General features: G+C 35.8%; 1 protein-coding gene across 1 annotated transcript in view; it reads right to left on the reverse strand.

Moving 5' to 3' along the window:
• Window positions 1–16343, reverse strand: part of LOC131276690 (golgin subfamily A member 6-like protein 7) — a 152984-nt gene that overhangs the window by 90049 nt on the left and 46592 nt on the right. The window contains exons 10-14 of the mRNA XM_071212774.1: window positions 14732–14752; window positions 13008–13028; window positions 10274–10294; window positions 4023–4043; window positions 1299–1319 (exon numbers count right to left, since the gene is read on the reverse strand). Coding sequence (XP_071068875.1) covers window positions 1299–1319; window positions 4023–4043; window positions 10274–10294; window positions 13008–13028; window positions 14732–14752 — 105 coding nt within the window. The remainder of the gene's footprint in view (window positions 1–1298; window positions 1320–4022; window positions 4044–10273; window positions 10295–13007; window positions 13029–14731; window positions 14753–16343) is intronic.

The following is a 16343-nucleotide window of genomic DNA, read 5'->3' on the forward strand; positions in this document are numbered from 1 at the left end:
CCTCAGCACATAGGTGCCTGCATGACCTAGACATAAGTTAAAGTTGAATAAGGCTACCGAGAAAGGAAAGAATAGAGGGTATAATAAACTATAATTTTCTCAAAGCTATTAATGTCATTTGCAAATATCCATCCTAGGAGAGCAACAAAAACATCTCCACACCTCGTGCATGAGCTTCATGTGACCCTAAAAGAAACCTGGTTCTCCCACACTGTGAAATGTCCTTTTCTTGAAACTACTTATAAATCACCTCTCTTTTCCACCTCTTTTTGGGAAGAGATAAGTACACTTATTCTTTGACTTGCCACTGTCAAAGATTCTTCCCTATCTACTAGTCCCATTAAAGATTATGTCTGACTAAATGATCAGTGTCTTATTTCTTCTCATGGCCTCACCTTCCCTTGCCTTCATGACTTGGGTTGTAACAACCAGTGAGCCAGGAGCCAGGAGCCAGAATGACCATGGGCCGTCATGGGCATGTGCCCAGGCATAGGAAGTCCTGGGTTGACTTATAATGTCCATGTGAGGAGGCGTGGCTGCTCTCTTGGGCAGGTGGGGACCACTGAGGGAATATGGAGTCACCTACTTGCTTGACAGTTGTGGAACTCCATGTCAGTACGGGGATGTCCCAAACACCTGATGGCATTACCAGTTAAGTAAATCATGTGTTTGCTCAACCCAGAGTGTAGTGTGCTCTTTACTCCCTGCCTTGCACTATCACTGGCGTATTTATTCCATTCTTTACCACTGATCTCAACTACATTAGCATTTCTTCAGGAAATCTATGACCTCTTATATAGGCCATATCCTTCTAGTCTATATTCTTATTGCGTCAAGTTTCCTTTTCATGGCACTCATTAAAATATAAATTTGGCTTTTATTCTGTACATGCAAATAGAAACCTCAATGCAAGTTGGGATCCATTCTTTTTTTTTTTCCTTCCATCTTTTTCAAACACCCATCAGGTATTAGTTATTATCTATGCACAAGAAATCACTGAAGTCATCTGAATGAGTCTAAAAAAGAATGCAGAATAACAGTCCTCACATAGCACAAGCTGGCACATCTTAACCTACATTTAAGCGGAACAACTAACTTCATGTTGAGAAACTTACCTTTAGAACTTTACATGGACACAGAAGATATATTAGTTGTCTCTCAACACTATTTTAGAATACCAGTAGTCATTTCATTAACTGTGAGTTTGATTTTTCTCTAATAATTTTAAACAGTTTGGCAATGTTACTGGATTACTGAATGTTCAAATACTGTCTAAGACAAAAGTAAATATCACTCACCATTCCTTTTTATCCTGTCCTCTGAATAAACAGAAATAAAGATAAAACAACATTTATGTTAGAAAAGGTTCCCATAAGCCACCTGCAGATAATTCAGACCAGATTTACGTGTTTTCATAAAATCAAGAAAATCGGTTATAAATAACTCTTTAAAAATGAAAGTTGTCAATATCATTTCACATGTATATTAAGCAATGGCCAATTTCATGATGAATTTTAAGAAAAATTCCTGCTCACTATATGAATGCAGTAGTTTGGCTTCCCCTGTTCCCCTTAAGTCCTTGCACATAGGGGCCTCCATGACCTAGACATAAGTTGAAGATTAATAACCCGCCCCACAAAGGAAAGAATGCATAGATGGCATCATAAACTATAATTTTCCCAAAGCTGTTAATGTCATTTGCAAACATCCTACCTAGGAGCACAATAAAAATATCTCCACACCTCATGTGTAAGCTTCATGTGACCCTTAAAGCAACTCTGTTGTCCTACTCTATGGAATGCCCTTGCCCTGAAACCACATATACATCAGTTCTCTTTTTCACTTCTTTTTGTGGAGAGCTAAGTTCACTTATTCTTTGGCCTGCCACTCTTAAATATTCTTCCCTGTCCGCAAGTCCCAGTAATCCTATGCCTGACTTAATGTCAGCTGTGTTCTTTGGTCTCATGGCCTCACCATTTTGTACCCTTCAGGAACTGAGATGTACAAACTGCAGAGCCATAAGACAGGAGACAGAATGAACACTGGCACTTGGGGACATGTGTTCAGACAATGGAGAAATCCTGGGCTGCCTTGTAAATCCTGGGTTGGTTTGTAAATAGGGGGAATCCTTGGTTGACTTGTAAAGACCATGTAGCAAGGGGTGGCTGCCCTCTTGAGCAGGTGGGGACCACTGAGATATAAGGCTTCACCTACTTGATAGACTATTCTGGAAATCCACAAGAGCATGTGGATGCCCCAACCCTGATGAGAGTAGCAGTTAACTAAGATAGAGAAAACAATCTGGGAGCAAGTCTTCAAACCCGTTGCTTATCCCCTTCTTGGTGTATCACATGTTAGAAGTGATACTGTGTGCAATGGCATTTAAAAGCCAATAAAGGGACGCTTCCCTTTTCTCCATGTATTGGGAAAACCAAATGGAATGTGCTCTTTGATTTCTGTCTTCATGTCTCGGTCAGCTTTATTTTGGGGTGGGCAGTGAACTCTGAAGGTCTAAATATTTTTTTTCCAGTAACTTTGGTGTGTTTGGAGATTGGACCAAGTAAAGCTGTTTCATCAGGGTATAAATTTAGTCCATAACCATGTCCTGGACAGAGGCTGATTGTGTTATTTATTTTTCCTATGGAATTCTCTTCCTCGTAGGGTACAACAAAGCAAATACAAAATATTAAATTAAATCTTTGCACACTCTTTAAGTGTTCAGCTGATAAAAATAAAATCAAAATTAGTGAGTAATAGTGAAAACAGAGCTGTAACTAACATCAAAAAATTCTTTCATAGTTCTACGTGTACAAATTAATGATTTTTGGTGCTATGACCATCAACAATTTTATTATTAGCTAAGACCAGGCTGTATCTATATCAATATAACTACTAAAAACATCTGGAGTAGAATTATTCAGCTTGAGTGATAACTTATATTGCTGACATTATCCTACAAATGCATTTGCATAATAACTAACTTATAAAAACAATGGTGACTTTGAACAACAAATATTGAATATAATTTAAGTTATTATGAATTGGATTTTGGACCTATTTATTCATATACATGAGTGCATTCCCAAGGGGATTCCATTTCACTTTTGTCTCTGTAACGTGTTCACTGTAATCATCTGATCAATTTTTTGCACCCAATAAAATTGACATTTTGAAATGTAAATCTATTCATGATGCTCCTTTGCCTCCAATCTTCAAAACTCTTAGCATGCCCAAAGAAACGTCCTGTTTTCTGGGTTTTGCCTAGATACCTTGTAGTCTTGCCTGGATTTTCTGCACCAGAAGTCCCTTGTCAATCAATATGTGCCAGCCCTCATAGAATCATGTGTTTGCTCAACCCAGAGTGTGCTGTGCTCTCTGCTCCCCGCCCTGCACATACTGGGCTCTCATTGACCTTTCTATTGACCTATTCTTTACCATTGATATCAACTACAGGAGCATTTCATCAGGAAATCTACAATCTCCTGTATAGTCCAAAACCTTGTGGTTTATATTCTTTTTGTACCAACTTCCTTCTTAATGGAAATCATTAGAATATTAATTAATTTGGGTTTTATTCTCTTAATGCAACTGTTCACTAATACCACAACTGAAATTTCAATGAATTGGGGACCTCTCTCTCCGTTTTTTTTTTCCTCTCTCCAAAATTGTTTCTCAAGCACCAAAATCATATTAGAGAATTTATTTCTACATGCACAAGGAATCACTGAACTAGAAAAAATGAGGCAACTGAAAGAACTCAGAGTCCCGTTAATCACATAACTCAGGCTGGCACATCTTACCTATATTTAACCTGAACAGCTATCTCTGTGTTGAGAAATTTACAATTTTAAAAACAGGCAAAACTTATTTTAGCTGCAACACAACACTATTTTACAACATAAATAAACATTTTCGAACGCTGAGTTTTGATTTCTCTTTAATAACTTTAGTACTCAATATTCAGATATTAGTGAGTTTTGCAGGCTGAAATACTCTCCACAACAAAAATAAATATCACTCACCATTCCATTTTATTTCTCTCTCTGAATAAAAATAAAAACAAAATTGGGTTAAAAAGTAATTCCATACACTACTTGCAAAGATTTTATACATTTTTATTAAAATAAGAAAATCAGGTATGAATGCCTCTTTAAAAAAGAATAGTTTTCCATACCATTTCACATAAATCCTAAGCAAAGGCCAATTTCATGATGAATTGTAAGCAAGTTTCTTGCTTATGTTCTCAGTGTAATAGTGAGGGTACCCAAAGGTCCCCCTAATTCCTCAGCACTTAGGTACCAGCATGACCTGGACATAAGTTTAATAATCCTTCCCAGAAGTGTAAGAATGCACATATCATATCATAAATTATAATCTTCCCAAGCCTGTTAATGTCTTAGCAAACATCTCTCCTAGTAGCACAGTAAAAACATCTCCACACTCAATTTGGAAGCGTCATGTGATCATAACAGAAATCTGTTCTTTTCCCTACGGAATGTCCTTGTTCTGAAACCACTTATAAATCACCTCTCATTTTCTTGTCTCTTTGTGGAGCTCTAACTTATTCTTTGACATGCCATGGGCAAAGATTCTTCCCTGTCCACAAGTCCAAATAAAGCTCCTACCTGACTAAATGCTCTGTTTGTTTCCTCTTCTCATGGCCTCACAATCTCTTACCTTTCAGAAATTGGGTTTTAACAACTAGCAAACCAGGAGCCAAGACACAGAACGTCTTCCATTTATTGTGGGCCTGTGCTCAGGCAAAGGATACCCCAGATGGGAAATCATGGCTTGGCTTTTAATGTCCATTTTGGGTGGGATACCTGCCTTCTTTGGCCAATCGGGACCACTGAGAGAACATGGAGTCACCTACTTGCTGTAAAGTTGTGGACCTCCAAGTGATTATGGTGATGTGCCAAAAACCCTGATGGAAGTAGCAGTCGACTACGATAAGGAAAATAATGTGGCAGCCCCTCTGCAAACCCACTGCTGACTGCCTTCTTGGTGCATCAGTTGTTAGGAGCGGTAATGTTATCAACAGGGCAGTTCTCCAGTGCCATTTCAGAGCCAATAAGGGTGGCTTCCCCTTCCCCATGTGTTGGGCAAACTAAATTGTATGTGCAATTTGGTTTCTGTCTCCATGCCCAGGTTAGTTTTAATTTGGGGTGGAGTGCACACTATTAAGGTCAACATACGTTTGTTCCAGGAACATTGGTGTGTGGATTGTGGACCAAGAAAAACTGGTTCATCAGAGTAGTGTAAGTTTAGCCCATAACCCTATCCTGGTTACAGGCCAAAGTGTATTTTTTATTTTCATTATGGAATTGTCTTCTTTAAAGGGAATTATAATGTAAATATAAAATACTAATTTAAAACAGCATATTTCCTGGATAGTTCTGCTGATAAAAAATAAAGGATAATTATCAGATTATCATTAGTATAGTAATATAATTAATATCAAAGATTTCTTTCATAGCTCTAAATGAACAAGTTAATGGTTTTTAGTGTTATAACCATCAACATTTTATGATTAGTTTGGATCAGGATGTATCTAGGTCAATATAACTACAAAAAATTTTCTCTGCCAAATAATTAGTCTGATTATAAATTATATTTCCCCTGTGATAATTTAATCTGTCCAATATTTATACTCACAAAAAGAACTGACGGAAAACTAAAGAGTCAATTGATTTTGCATTCACTGTGTCCTGAGTATTGCCTTCAAACCATTTTGCCTTTTTCAGGTTCAATAACTAAAAATATGAAAGCAATTTTTACTACCACTACCATGGCTATATTAATAACCCAATATTGTCAAGATTTTTAGACATATGAAATTTTAGTACTAAGTATAACCCTATGTAATAAATCCCATCAATTTAGACTTAAAATTTTTAAAAATGCCTTAAAATGTTCAAAATGTTTTGCAAAATCACAAGCCTTCTAAATAATAGAGCTGGAATTTAAACATAGAGAATCTGAAACCAGAACATACTCTTAAAAAAATTAATCAATTAATCACTTACTCTTTTCTGCCTTGAGATATACAATATGAATGAGGGAAAGAATGAGGTAATCATGTAATGATTAAGTTGATGAACTAATAAAGACAAATAATAAATAAATAAATAATAAGCAAACCAACAAATAAATAAACAAGTATATGTATTTACTAAAAGGCAGCAGAGAGTCACAGGATGAGAGGGTCCCCAAATTCAACAGAGCAGATGGCAGGAATTATCCTGTCTGCTATTACAAACACTCTCCATTTTGGGGGATGGGAGCTGACCATAATAATCATTTTGTTGGTTTTATAGGGCAAACTCATAGAACTCTACAGTATCACATGTCCCCTTTCCACATATACCACATTAAATTAGAAGGTCAGTAATAGGATTAACTGTGTGTAAGTGTAAGGGAGGTGGGTTGTGTGTGAATTCCCTATACATTTTGTGTATTTTTTCCTAAAAATAAATATAAAACTTCTCTAAAAATTAAGATTAAAAATTAAATAAAAATGTAAACAAATAATTCAAGTGTTACATTTGAGTTCTTTCTTCACTGGAAAAATTTTCTTTAAATAGATAGACTTCGAAATTTGGATAATGACTAAAGAAAGAAAACAAATTGTGACATTGAAAACAAATATTGAAAACTAAATAGTTAATATAAATTGACTTTTCTAACCTATTTATTTATAAGAGTGTATCTCCAAAGGATATTCCATTTAACTTTTCTCTCTGCAACTTTTAACTGTAAATATTTAATCCATTATTTATATTCAATAAAAATAACATTTTGAAATATGTGTCTATTCATTATGCTCCTTTGTCTACAATGTTCAAAACCATTAGCATGCCCAAAGAAACACTGCATTTCCTAGTCGTTGCCTACACATCTTGTGGTCTTGTCTAAGTTTTCTATACCAGAATACCCTGGTCAATATATGTCAACCCTGATAGAATCATGTGTTTACTCAACCCAGAGTGTAGTGTGCTCTCTGCTCCCTGCCCTGCACATGCCGGGCTCTCATTGACCTACCGATTTCATTCATTATTGCTGAACTCTGCTCCATTAGCTCTTTTTCTGGAAATCTTTGACCTCATATCTAGGCCAAATCCCTCAAGTATAAAGAATTATTGCACCAAGTTCCTCTTCATGGCACTCATTAGAATATAAAGTAAGCATTTATTCTGAATGTGTAATTGTACATTTTCCATAATAGAAATCTCAATGGAAGTGCCGATTCCAAATCTGTTTTCTTCTTTTTCCATTATTTTTTTCCATCACAAATCATTATTAGCTGATTTCTAAATGCACAAGATATCCCTGAACTTATCTGAATGAAGCAGAGGAACGAAATCAGAGTCCCAGTCCTCACTCAGCACAAGCTAGAATATGATAACCTCCATTTAAATTAAACAACTATCTCCGTTTTGAGATATTTACATTTAGAATGTTACAATTAGACAAAAGCTATTTTAGTTGCCACCCAACACTATTTTAGAACATCAGTAAGCATTTCATGAACTGTGAGTTTAGATTTTGCTATAATACTTTAAAACAATTTTGCGATATTATTAGATGTTGAAGGTTCAAATATTGAATAAGGCAAAATTAAATATCATTCACCATTTTCATTTATCTTTTCCTCTCAAGAAAGAGAAATGAAAGATAAACACAAAATTATGTTAGAAACTGTTCCCATAAACCCTCAGCAAATAATCCAGAATAGATGTTTTACATTTTTATAAAAACAAGAAAGTTACCATAAATAACTCTTTAAAAAATAAAAGTGTCAGTATCATTTCACGGACATACTAAGGAATGGCCACTTTCATGATTATTTGTAAGAAAATTTCCTGCTTACTATATGAATGTAATTGTGTGGGTATCTGGTCCCCCTATTTCCTCAATACTTACATGCCAGCATGACCTAGACAGAAGCTAAAGTTGAATAACCGTACCCAGATGTGAAAGAATGCATGTACAGTATCATAAATTACCATTTTCCTAAAGCTGTTAATATCCTTTGTAAACATCCTTCCTAGGAGAGCAGTAAACCATCTCCACACCCCATGAATAAGCTTCATGTGACCCTAACAGGAATTCTGTTTTCCTACAGTAAGGAATGTCCATGCTCTGAAACCACTTATAAATCACCTCTCTTTTTCACTTCTTTTTGGGGAGAGCTAAGTTCACTTATTCTTTGGCCTGCCACTGTGAAAGATTCTTCCCTGTTTACTAGTCCCATTAGAGACTGTGCCTGACTAAATGCCCAGTGCCTTATTTCTTCTCATGACATTATCTTCCCATGTCCTTCATGAGTTGGGTTGTAACAACCAGTGAGCCAGGAGCCAGGAGCCAGAATGACCATGGGCAGTCATGGGCATGTGTCCAGGCATAGGAAGTCCTGGGTTGGCTTGTAATGTCCATGTGAGGAGGCGTGGCTGCTCTCTTGGGCAGGTGGGGACCACTGAGGGAATATGGAGTCACCTACTTGCTTGACAGTTGTGGAACTCCATGTCAGTATAGGGATGTCCCAAAACCTGATGTCATTAGCAGTTAAATAAGATAGGGAGCAGTCTGGAAGCAACTCTGCAAACCCACTGCTGACTCCCTTCATGGTGTAGCAAATGTTAGGAGTGATACTGTGTGCAATAGGGCAGCTCTCCACCATGTCCTGGAAGAAACTGAATTGTGTTATTTATTTACTTGATTTTTTCTTCAATAAAAGGAATTACCAGGTAAATACTAAATAAAACACTTTTTTTGAGAGTTCAGCTGATAAAAAAGTAAATGAAAATTTGTGAATAATAGTGAAAATGATGTAACTAATATCTAATAATACTTTTACCTCTCTACATGAAAAAAAAAAGTTAATGATTTTTGGTGTTGTGATTATCCATATTTTATGATTAGGTATAAGGGTGTGAGCTGTCCACCTTCATAATTTTGTTGTTTCTCCAGGGTAAGGTCAAAGAACTTGACAGCAGGTGTTGTCCTCTGTACTTAATATACCACACCCATTTAGGAGGTCACTAGTAATGTTAAATGTGTGTGGGTGCAAGAGAGCAGGGATATAAGTGAATTCTCTATGCTTTCTGTGTATTCTTAATATAAATATAAAATTTCTCTAAAAATAAGTTTAAAAATTAAGTAAACAAATAAATAAATAAATGAAGTGGTACTTGGGGGTTTTCTCTGCACTCGAAAATTTTCATTAAATAGAAAAAGGACTAAAGGATTTACATAATGATTAAATAATAAAAACATTTTGTAGCTTTGGAGAACAATATTTAAATGTTAAATAAGTCAATATGAATTGACTATTAGACCTTTTTATTTATATGAGTGTATCTCCCAATGGGATTCCATTTAACTTTTTGATCTGCAACCTTTCAACTGTAATCACCTAATTCATTCTTTATACTCAATAAAAATAACTTTTTAAAATATGAATCTATTCATGATGCTCTTCTGTCTGCAATGTTCAAAACTCATAGAATGCCCAAACAAAATTTACATTTCTTGGTCTTTGCCTGCATACCATGTATTCTTGACTGTGTTTTCTGTACCAGAATCCCCTGGTCAATATGTGTCAACCATGATAGAATCATGTGTTTACTCAACCCAGAGTGTAGTGTGCGCTCTACTCCCTGCCTTGCACATGCTGGACTATCACTGGTGTATCTATTCGTTCTTTACCACAGATCTCAACTCCATTAGCATTTCTTCAGGAAATCTATGACCTCTTATATAGGCCATATCCCTCTAGTCTATATTCTTATTGCCTCAAGTTTCCTTTTCATGGCACTTATTAAAATATACATTTGGTTTTTATTCTTACATGTAAATGTACACCAGTTTCATAATAGAAACCTCAATGCAAGTTGGGATCGATTCTTTTTTTTCCCTTCTTCCATCTTTTTCAAGCACCCATCACGTATTAGTTATTATCTATGCACAGGAAATCACTGAAGCTCTCTGAATGAGGCTAATGAAAGAACACAGAGTACCATAGCACAAGCTGGAACATCTTAACCTCCATTTAAGCCTAACAACTATCTCCACGGTGAGAAACTTACCTTTAGAATTTTACAAGTACACAGAAGATATTTTAGTTGCCTCTCAACACTATTTTAGAACACCAGTAGTCATTTCATTAACTGTGAGTTTTGATTTTTCTGTAATAATTTTAAAACAGTTCGGGGATGTTACTGGATTACTGAATGTTCAAATATTGTCTAAGACAAAAGTAAATATCACTCACCATTCCTTTTTATCCTGTCCTCTGAATAAACAGAAATAAAGATAAAACAACAATTATGTTAGAAAGGGTTCCCATAAGCCACCTGCTGATAATTCAGACCAGATGTTACATGTTTTTATAAAAACAAGAAAATCAGTTATAAATACCTCTTTAAAAATGAAAGTTGTCAATATCATTTCACATGTATATTAAGCAATGGCCAATTTCATGATAAATTGTAAGAAAAATTCCTGCTTACTCTATGAATGCAATAGTTTGGGTAACCCTGTTTCCCTTAAGTCCTTGCACATAGGGGCCTCCGTGACCTAGACGTAGGTTAAATATTAATAACCCTCTCAACAAGGGAAAGAATGCATGGATGGTATCATAAACTATAATATTTCAAAAGCTCTTAATGTCATTTGCAAAGATCCTACCTAGGAGCACAATAAAAATATCTCCACACCTCATGTGTAACCTTCATGTGACCCTTAAAGCAACTCTGTTGTCCTCCTCTATGGAATGTCCTTGTCCTGAAACCACATATACATCAGCTCTCTTTTTCACTTCTTTTTGTGGAGAGCTAAGTTCACAATTCTTTGGCCTGCCACTCTTAAATATTCTTCCCTGTCCACAAGTCCCAGTAATCCTATGCCTGACTTAATGTCAGCTGTGTTTTTTAGTCTCATGACCTCACTATTTTGTGCCCTTCATGAACTGAGTTGTACAAACTGCCAAGCCATGAAAGAGGAGACAGAATGAACACTGGCACTTGGGGACATGTGTTCAGACAATGGAGAAATCCTGGGTTGCCTTGTAAATCCTGGGTTGGCTTGTAAATAGGGGGACTCCTTGGTTGGCTTGTAAAGACCAGGTAGCAAGGGGTGGCTGCCCTATTGAGCAGGTGGGGACCACTGAGATATATGGCTTCACCTACTTGAAAGACTCTTCTGGAAGTCCACACAAGCATGCGGATGCCCGAACAACCCTGATGAGAGTAGTAGTTAACTAGGATAGGGAAAACAATCTGGGAGCAAGTCTTCAAACCCAATGTTTATTCCCTTCATGGTGTATCACATGTTAGAACTGATACTGTGTGCAATGCTGTAGTTCTCCAATGTTATTTAAAAGCCAATAAAGGGAGACTTCACTTTCTCCATGTATTGGGAAAACCAAATGGTATGTGCACTTTGATTTCTGTCTTCATGTCTCGGTCAGTTTTATTTTGGGGTGGGCAGTGAACTCTGAAGGTCTAAATATTTTTGTTCCAGTAACTTTGGTATTTGGAGATTGGACCAAGTAAAACTGATTCATCAGGGTATAAATTTAGTCCACAACCATGTCCTGGACAGAGACTGAATTGTGTTATTTATTTTCCCTATGGGCTTCTCTTCCTTAAAGGGTACAACAAAGCAAATATAAAATATTTAATTAAATCTTTGCGCATTTATTTAAGATTTCAGCTGATAAAAATAAAATCATAATTAGTGAGTAATAGTGAAAATAGAACTGCAACTAACATCAAAAAATTCTTTCATAGCTCTACATGTACAAGGTAACGATTTTTGGTGCTATGACCATTAGCATTTTATTATTAGCTAAGACCAGGTTGTATCTACATCAATATAACTAATAAAAATATCTGGAGTAGAATTATTCAGCCTGAATGATAAATTTATATTTCTGACATTAGCCAACAAATGAATTTGCATAATAACTAAAGTATAAAAACAATGGTGACTTTGAACAACAAATATTGAACATAATTTAAGTTATTATGAATTGGCCTTTGTACCTATTTATTCATATGCATGAGTGCATTCCCAGGGGGATTCCATTTCACTTTTGTCTCTGTAACCATTTCATTGTAATCATCTGATCAATTCCTTGCACTCAATAAAATGACATTTTGAAATGTAAATCTATTCATGATGCTCCTTTGCCTCGATCTTCAAAACCCTTAGCATGCCCAAAGAAACGTCCTATTTTCTGGGTTTTGCCTAGGTACCTTGTAGTCTTGACTGGGTTTTCTGCACCAGAAGCCCCTGGTCAATATGTGCCAGCCCTCATAGAATCATGCACTTGCTCAACCCAGTGTGTGCTGTGCTCTCTGCTCCCTGCCCTGCACTTGTGGTGCTCTCATTGACCTCTCTATTGACCTATTCTTTACCACTGATATCAACTACAGGAGCAATTCTTCAGGAAATTATAATCTCCTATATAGTCCAAATCCTTCTAGGTTATATTCTTTTTGTACCAACTTCCTTCTTAATGGAAATCATTAGAATATTAATTTGGGTTTTATTCTCTTAATGCAACTGTTCACTAATACCACAACTGAAATTTCAATGCATTGGGCACCTCTCTCTCCCTTTTTTTTCCTTTCCAGAAATGTTTCTCAAGCACCAAAATCATATTAGAGAATTTATTTCTACGTGCACAAGGAATCACTGAACTAGGAAAAATAAGGCAGATGAAAGAACTCAGAGTCCCGTTAATCACATAACTCAGGCTGGCACATCTTACCTATATTTAACCTGAACAGCTATCTCTGTGTTGAGAAATTTACATTTACAATTTTAAAAACAGGAAAAACTTATTTTAGCTGCAATGCAACACTGTTTTACAACATCAATAAACATTTCATTAACCCTGAGTTTTGATTTCACTTTAATAACTTTAACACTCAATTTGCAGATGTTATTGGGTTTTGCAGGTTCAAATACTCTCTACAACAAAAATAAATATCACTCACCATTCCATGTTATTTCTCCCTCTGAATAAAGATAAAAACAAAATTGGATTGAAAGCATTTCCATACACTACTTGCAAAGCATTTGTGCATTTTTATTAAAATCAGAAAATCAAGTATGAATGCCCCTTTAAAAAACAATAGTTTTCCATACCATTTCACATAAATCCTAAGCAAAGGCCAATTTCATGATGAGTTGTAAGCAAGTTTCCTGCTTACGTTCTCAATGTAATAGTGGGGGTACCCAAAGGTCCCCCTAATTCCTCAGCCCTTAGGTGCCAGCATGACCCGGACATAAATTAAAGTTTAAAAATCCTCCCCAGAAGTGTAAGAATGTGCATATCATAGCATAAACTATAATCATCCCAAGCTTGTTAATGTCTTAGAAAACATCTCTCCTAGTTGGTTTAGGGCAAACTCACAGAACTCGACAGTATAACTTGTCCCTTGTCCACATGTACCACACTAATTGAGAAGGTCAGTTATAGGATTAATTGCTTGTGAGTGTAAGGAACTTGGGTTATATGTGAATTCCCTATAGATTTTGGGTATTTTTTCCTAAAAATAAATATAAAACTTCTCTAAAAATTAAGTTTAAAAATTAAATAAAAATTTAAGCATATAAATGAAGTGCTACATTTGAGTTTTTTCTTCACTGGAAAAATTTTCTTTAAATAGATAGACTTTGGAATTTGCATAATGACTAAAGAAAGAAAACAAATTGTGACATTGAAAACAAATATCGAATACTAAATAGTTAATATAAATTGACTTTTCCAACCTATTTATTTATAAGAGTGCATCCCCAAAGGAGATTCCATTTAACTTCTCTCTGCAATCTTTTAACTGTAAATATTTAATCCATTATTTACATTAGATAAGAATAATATTTTGAAATATAAGTCTACTCTTGATGTTCCTTTGTTTGCAATGCTCAATACCATTAGCATGTCCAAAGAAACACTACATTTCCTAGTCATTGCCTACGTATCTTCAGGTCTTGTCTAAGTTTTCTATACCAGAATACCCAGATCAATACATGTCAACCCTGATAGAATCATGTGTTTACTCAACCCAGAGTGTAGTGTGCTCTCTGCTCCCTGCCTTGTACATGCTGGGCTCTCATTGACCTACCTATTCCATTCATTATCACTGAACTCTGCTCCATTAGCTCTTTTTCTGGAAAACTTTGACCTCATATATAGGCCAATTCCATCTAGTATATATGCTTATTGCACCAAGTTCCCCTTCATGGCACTCATTAGAATATAAATTAAGCATTTATTCTGAATGCGTAATTATACATTTTCTATACTAGAAACCTCAATGGAAGTTTCGATTCCAAATCCGTTTTTTTTCTTTTTCCATTATTTTTTCCATCACAAATCAATATTAGCTGATTTCTACATGCACAAGAAATCCCTGAACTTATCTGAATGAAGCAGAAGAAAGAAATGACAGTGCCAGTCCTCACACAGCACGAGCTGGCACATCTTAACCTCCATTTAAACCTAACAACTATCTCCACGGTGAGAAACTTACCTTTAGAACTTTACAAGTACACAAAAGATACTTTAGTTGCCTCTCAACACTATTTTAGAACACCAGTAGTCATTTCATTAACTGTGAGTTTCGATTTTTCTGTAATAACTTTATAACAGTTTGGGGATGTTACTGGATTATTGAATGTTCAAATATTGTCTAAGACAAAAGTAAATATCACTCACCATTCCTTTTTATCCTGTCCTCTGAATAAACAGAAATAAAGATAAAACAACAATTATGTTAGAAAGGGTTCCCATAAGCCACCTGCTGATAATTCAGACCAGATGTTACATGTTTTTATAAAAATCAAGAAAATCGGTTATAAATACCTCTTTAAAAATAAAAGTTGTCAATATCATTTCACAAGTATTTTAAGCAATGGCCGATTTCATGAGGAATTGTAAGAAAAATTCCTGCTCACTATATGAATGCAATAGTTCAGGTTACCCTGTTCCCCTTAAGTCCTTTCTCATAGGGGTCTCCATGACCTAGACATGAGTTAAAGATTAATAACCCTCCCCACAAGGGACAGAATGCATAGATGGCATCATAAACTACAATCTTCCCAAAGCTGTTGATGTCATTTGCAAACATCCTACCTAGGAGCACAATAAAAATATCTCCACACCTCATGAGTAAGCTTCATGTGACCCTTAAAGCAACTCTGTTGTCCTACTCTATGGAATGTCCTTGTCCTGAAGCCACATATACATCAGCTCTCTTTTCCACTTCTTTTTGTGGAGAGCTAAGTTCACTTATTCTTTGGCCTGCCACTCTTAAATATTCTTCCCTGTCTGCCAGTCCCAGCAATGCTTATGCCTGACTTAATGTCAGCTGTGTTCTTTGGTCTCATGGTCTCACCATCTTGTATCCTTCAGGAATTGAGTTGTAACAACTGCCGAGCCATGAGACAGGAGACAGAATGACCCCTGGCACTTGGGGGCATGTGTTCAGACAATGGAGAAATCCTGGGTTGCCTTGTAAATCCTGGGTTGGCTTGTAAATAGGGGGAATCCTTGGTTGGTTTGTAAAGACCATGTAGCAAGGGATGGCTACCCTCTTGAGCAGGTGGGGACCACTGAGATATATGGCTTCACCTCCACATCCAAGCATGTGGATGCCCCAAAACCTTGATGAGAGTAGCAGTTAACTCAGGTAGCAAAAACAATCTGACAGGAACTATGCAAACCCATTGTTGATTGTCACCATGGTGTATCAAGTTAGGAGTGATACTGTGCAATGTGGTAGTTCTCCACTGTTATTTAAGAGCCAGTAAAGGAAAACTTCCCCTTCTACATGTATTGTGAAAACCAAAAGTTATGTGCACTTTATTTCTGTCTTCATGCACTGGTCAGTTTCATTTTGGGTATGGAGTGTGGACTTTCAAGGACAAAACATTTTTGCTCCAGTAACATTGGTGTATGGAGAATGGACCAAGTAAAACTGATTCATCAGTTAGTACATATTTAGTCCATATCCATGTCTTAGATAGAGGTTATATTGTTTTATTTATTTTCTCCATGAAATTATCTTCCTTAAAGTGAATTACCAGGTAAATATAAAATACTAAATAAAAATTTAGCACATTTAATTGAGAGTTCAGATGATAAAAAAATAAATGAAAATTAGCATATAATAATCAAAAAAGAACTGTAATTAATAACAAAAATCTTTCATAGCTCTACTTAGACAATTTAATGATTTTTGGTGTTACAACAATCAGCATTATGTGATTATTTAGTAACAGATTGTATTTAGGTCAAAATAACTACATAAATATGTAGAATAGAATTA

Source organism: Dasypus novemcinctus, chromosome 30, assembly GCF_030445035.2.
Source record: "Dasypus novemcinctus isolate mDasNov1 chromosome 30, mDasNov1.1.hap2, whole genome shotgun sequence".
Classification (NCBI taxonomy): domain Eukaryota; kingdom Metazoa; phylum Chordata; class Mammalia; order Cingulata; family Dasypodidae; genus Dasypus; species Dasypus novemcinctus.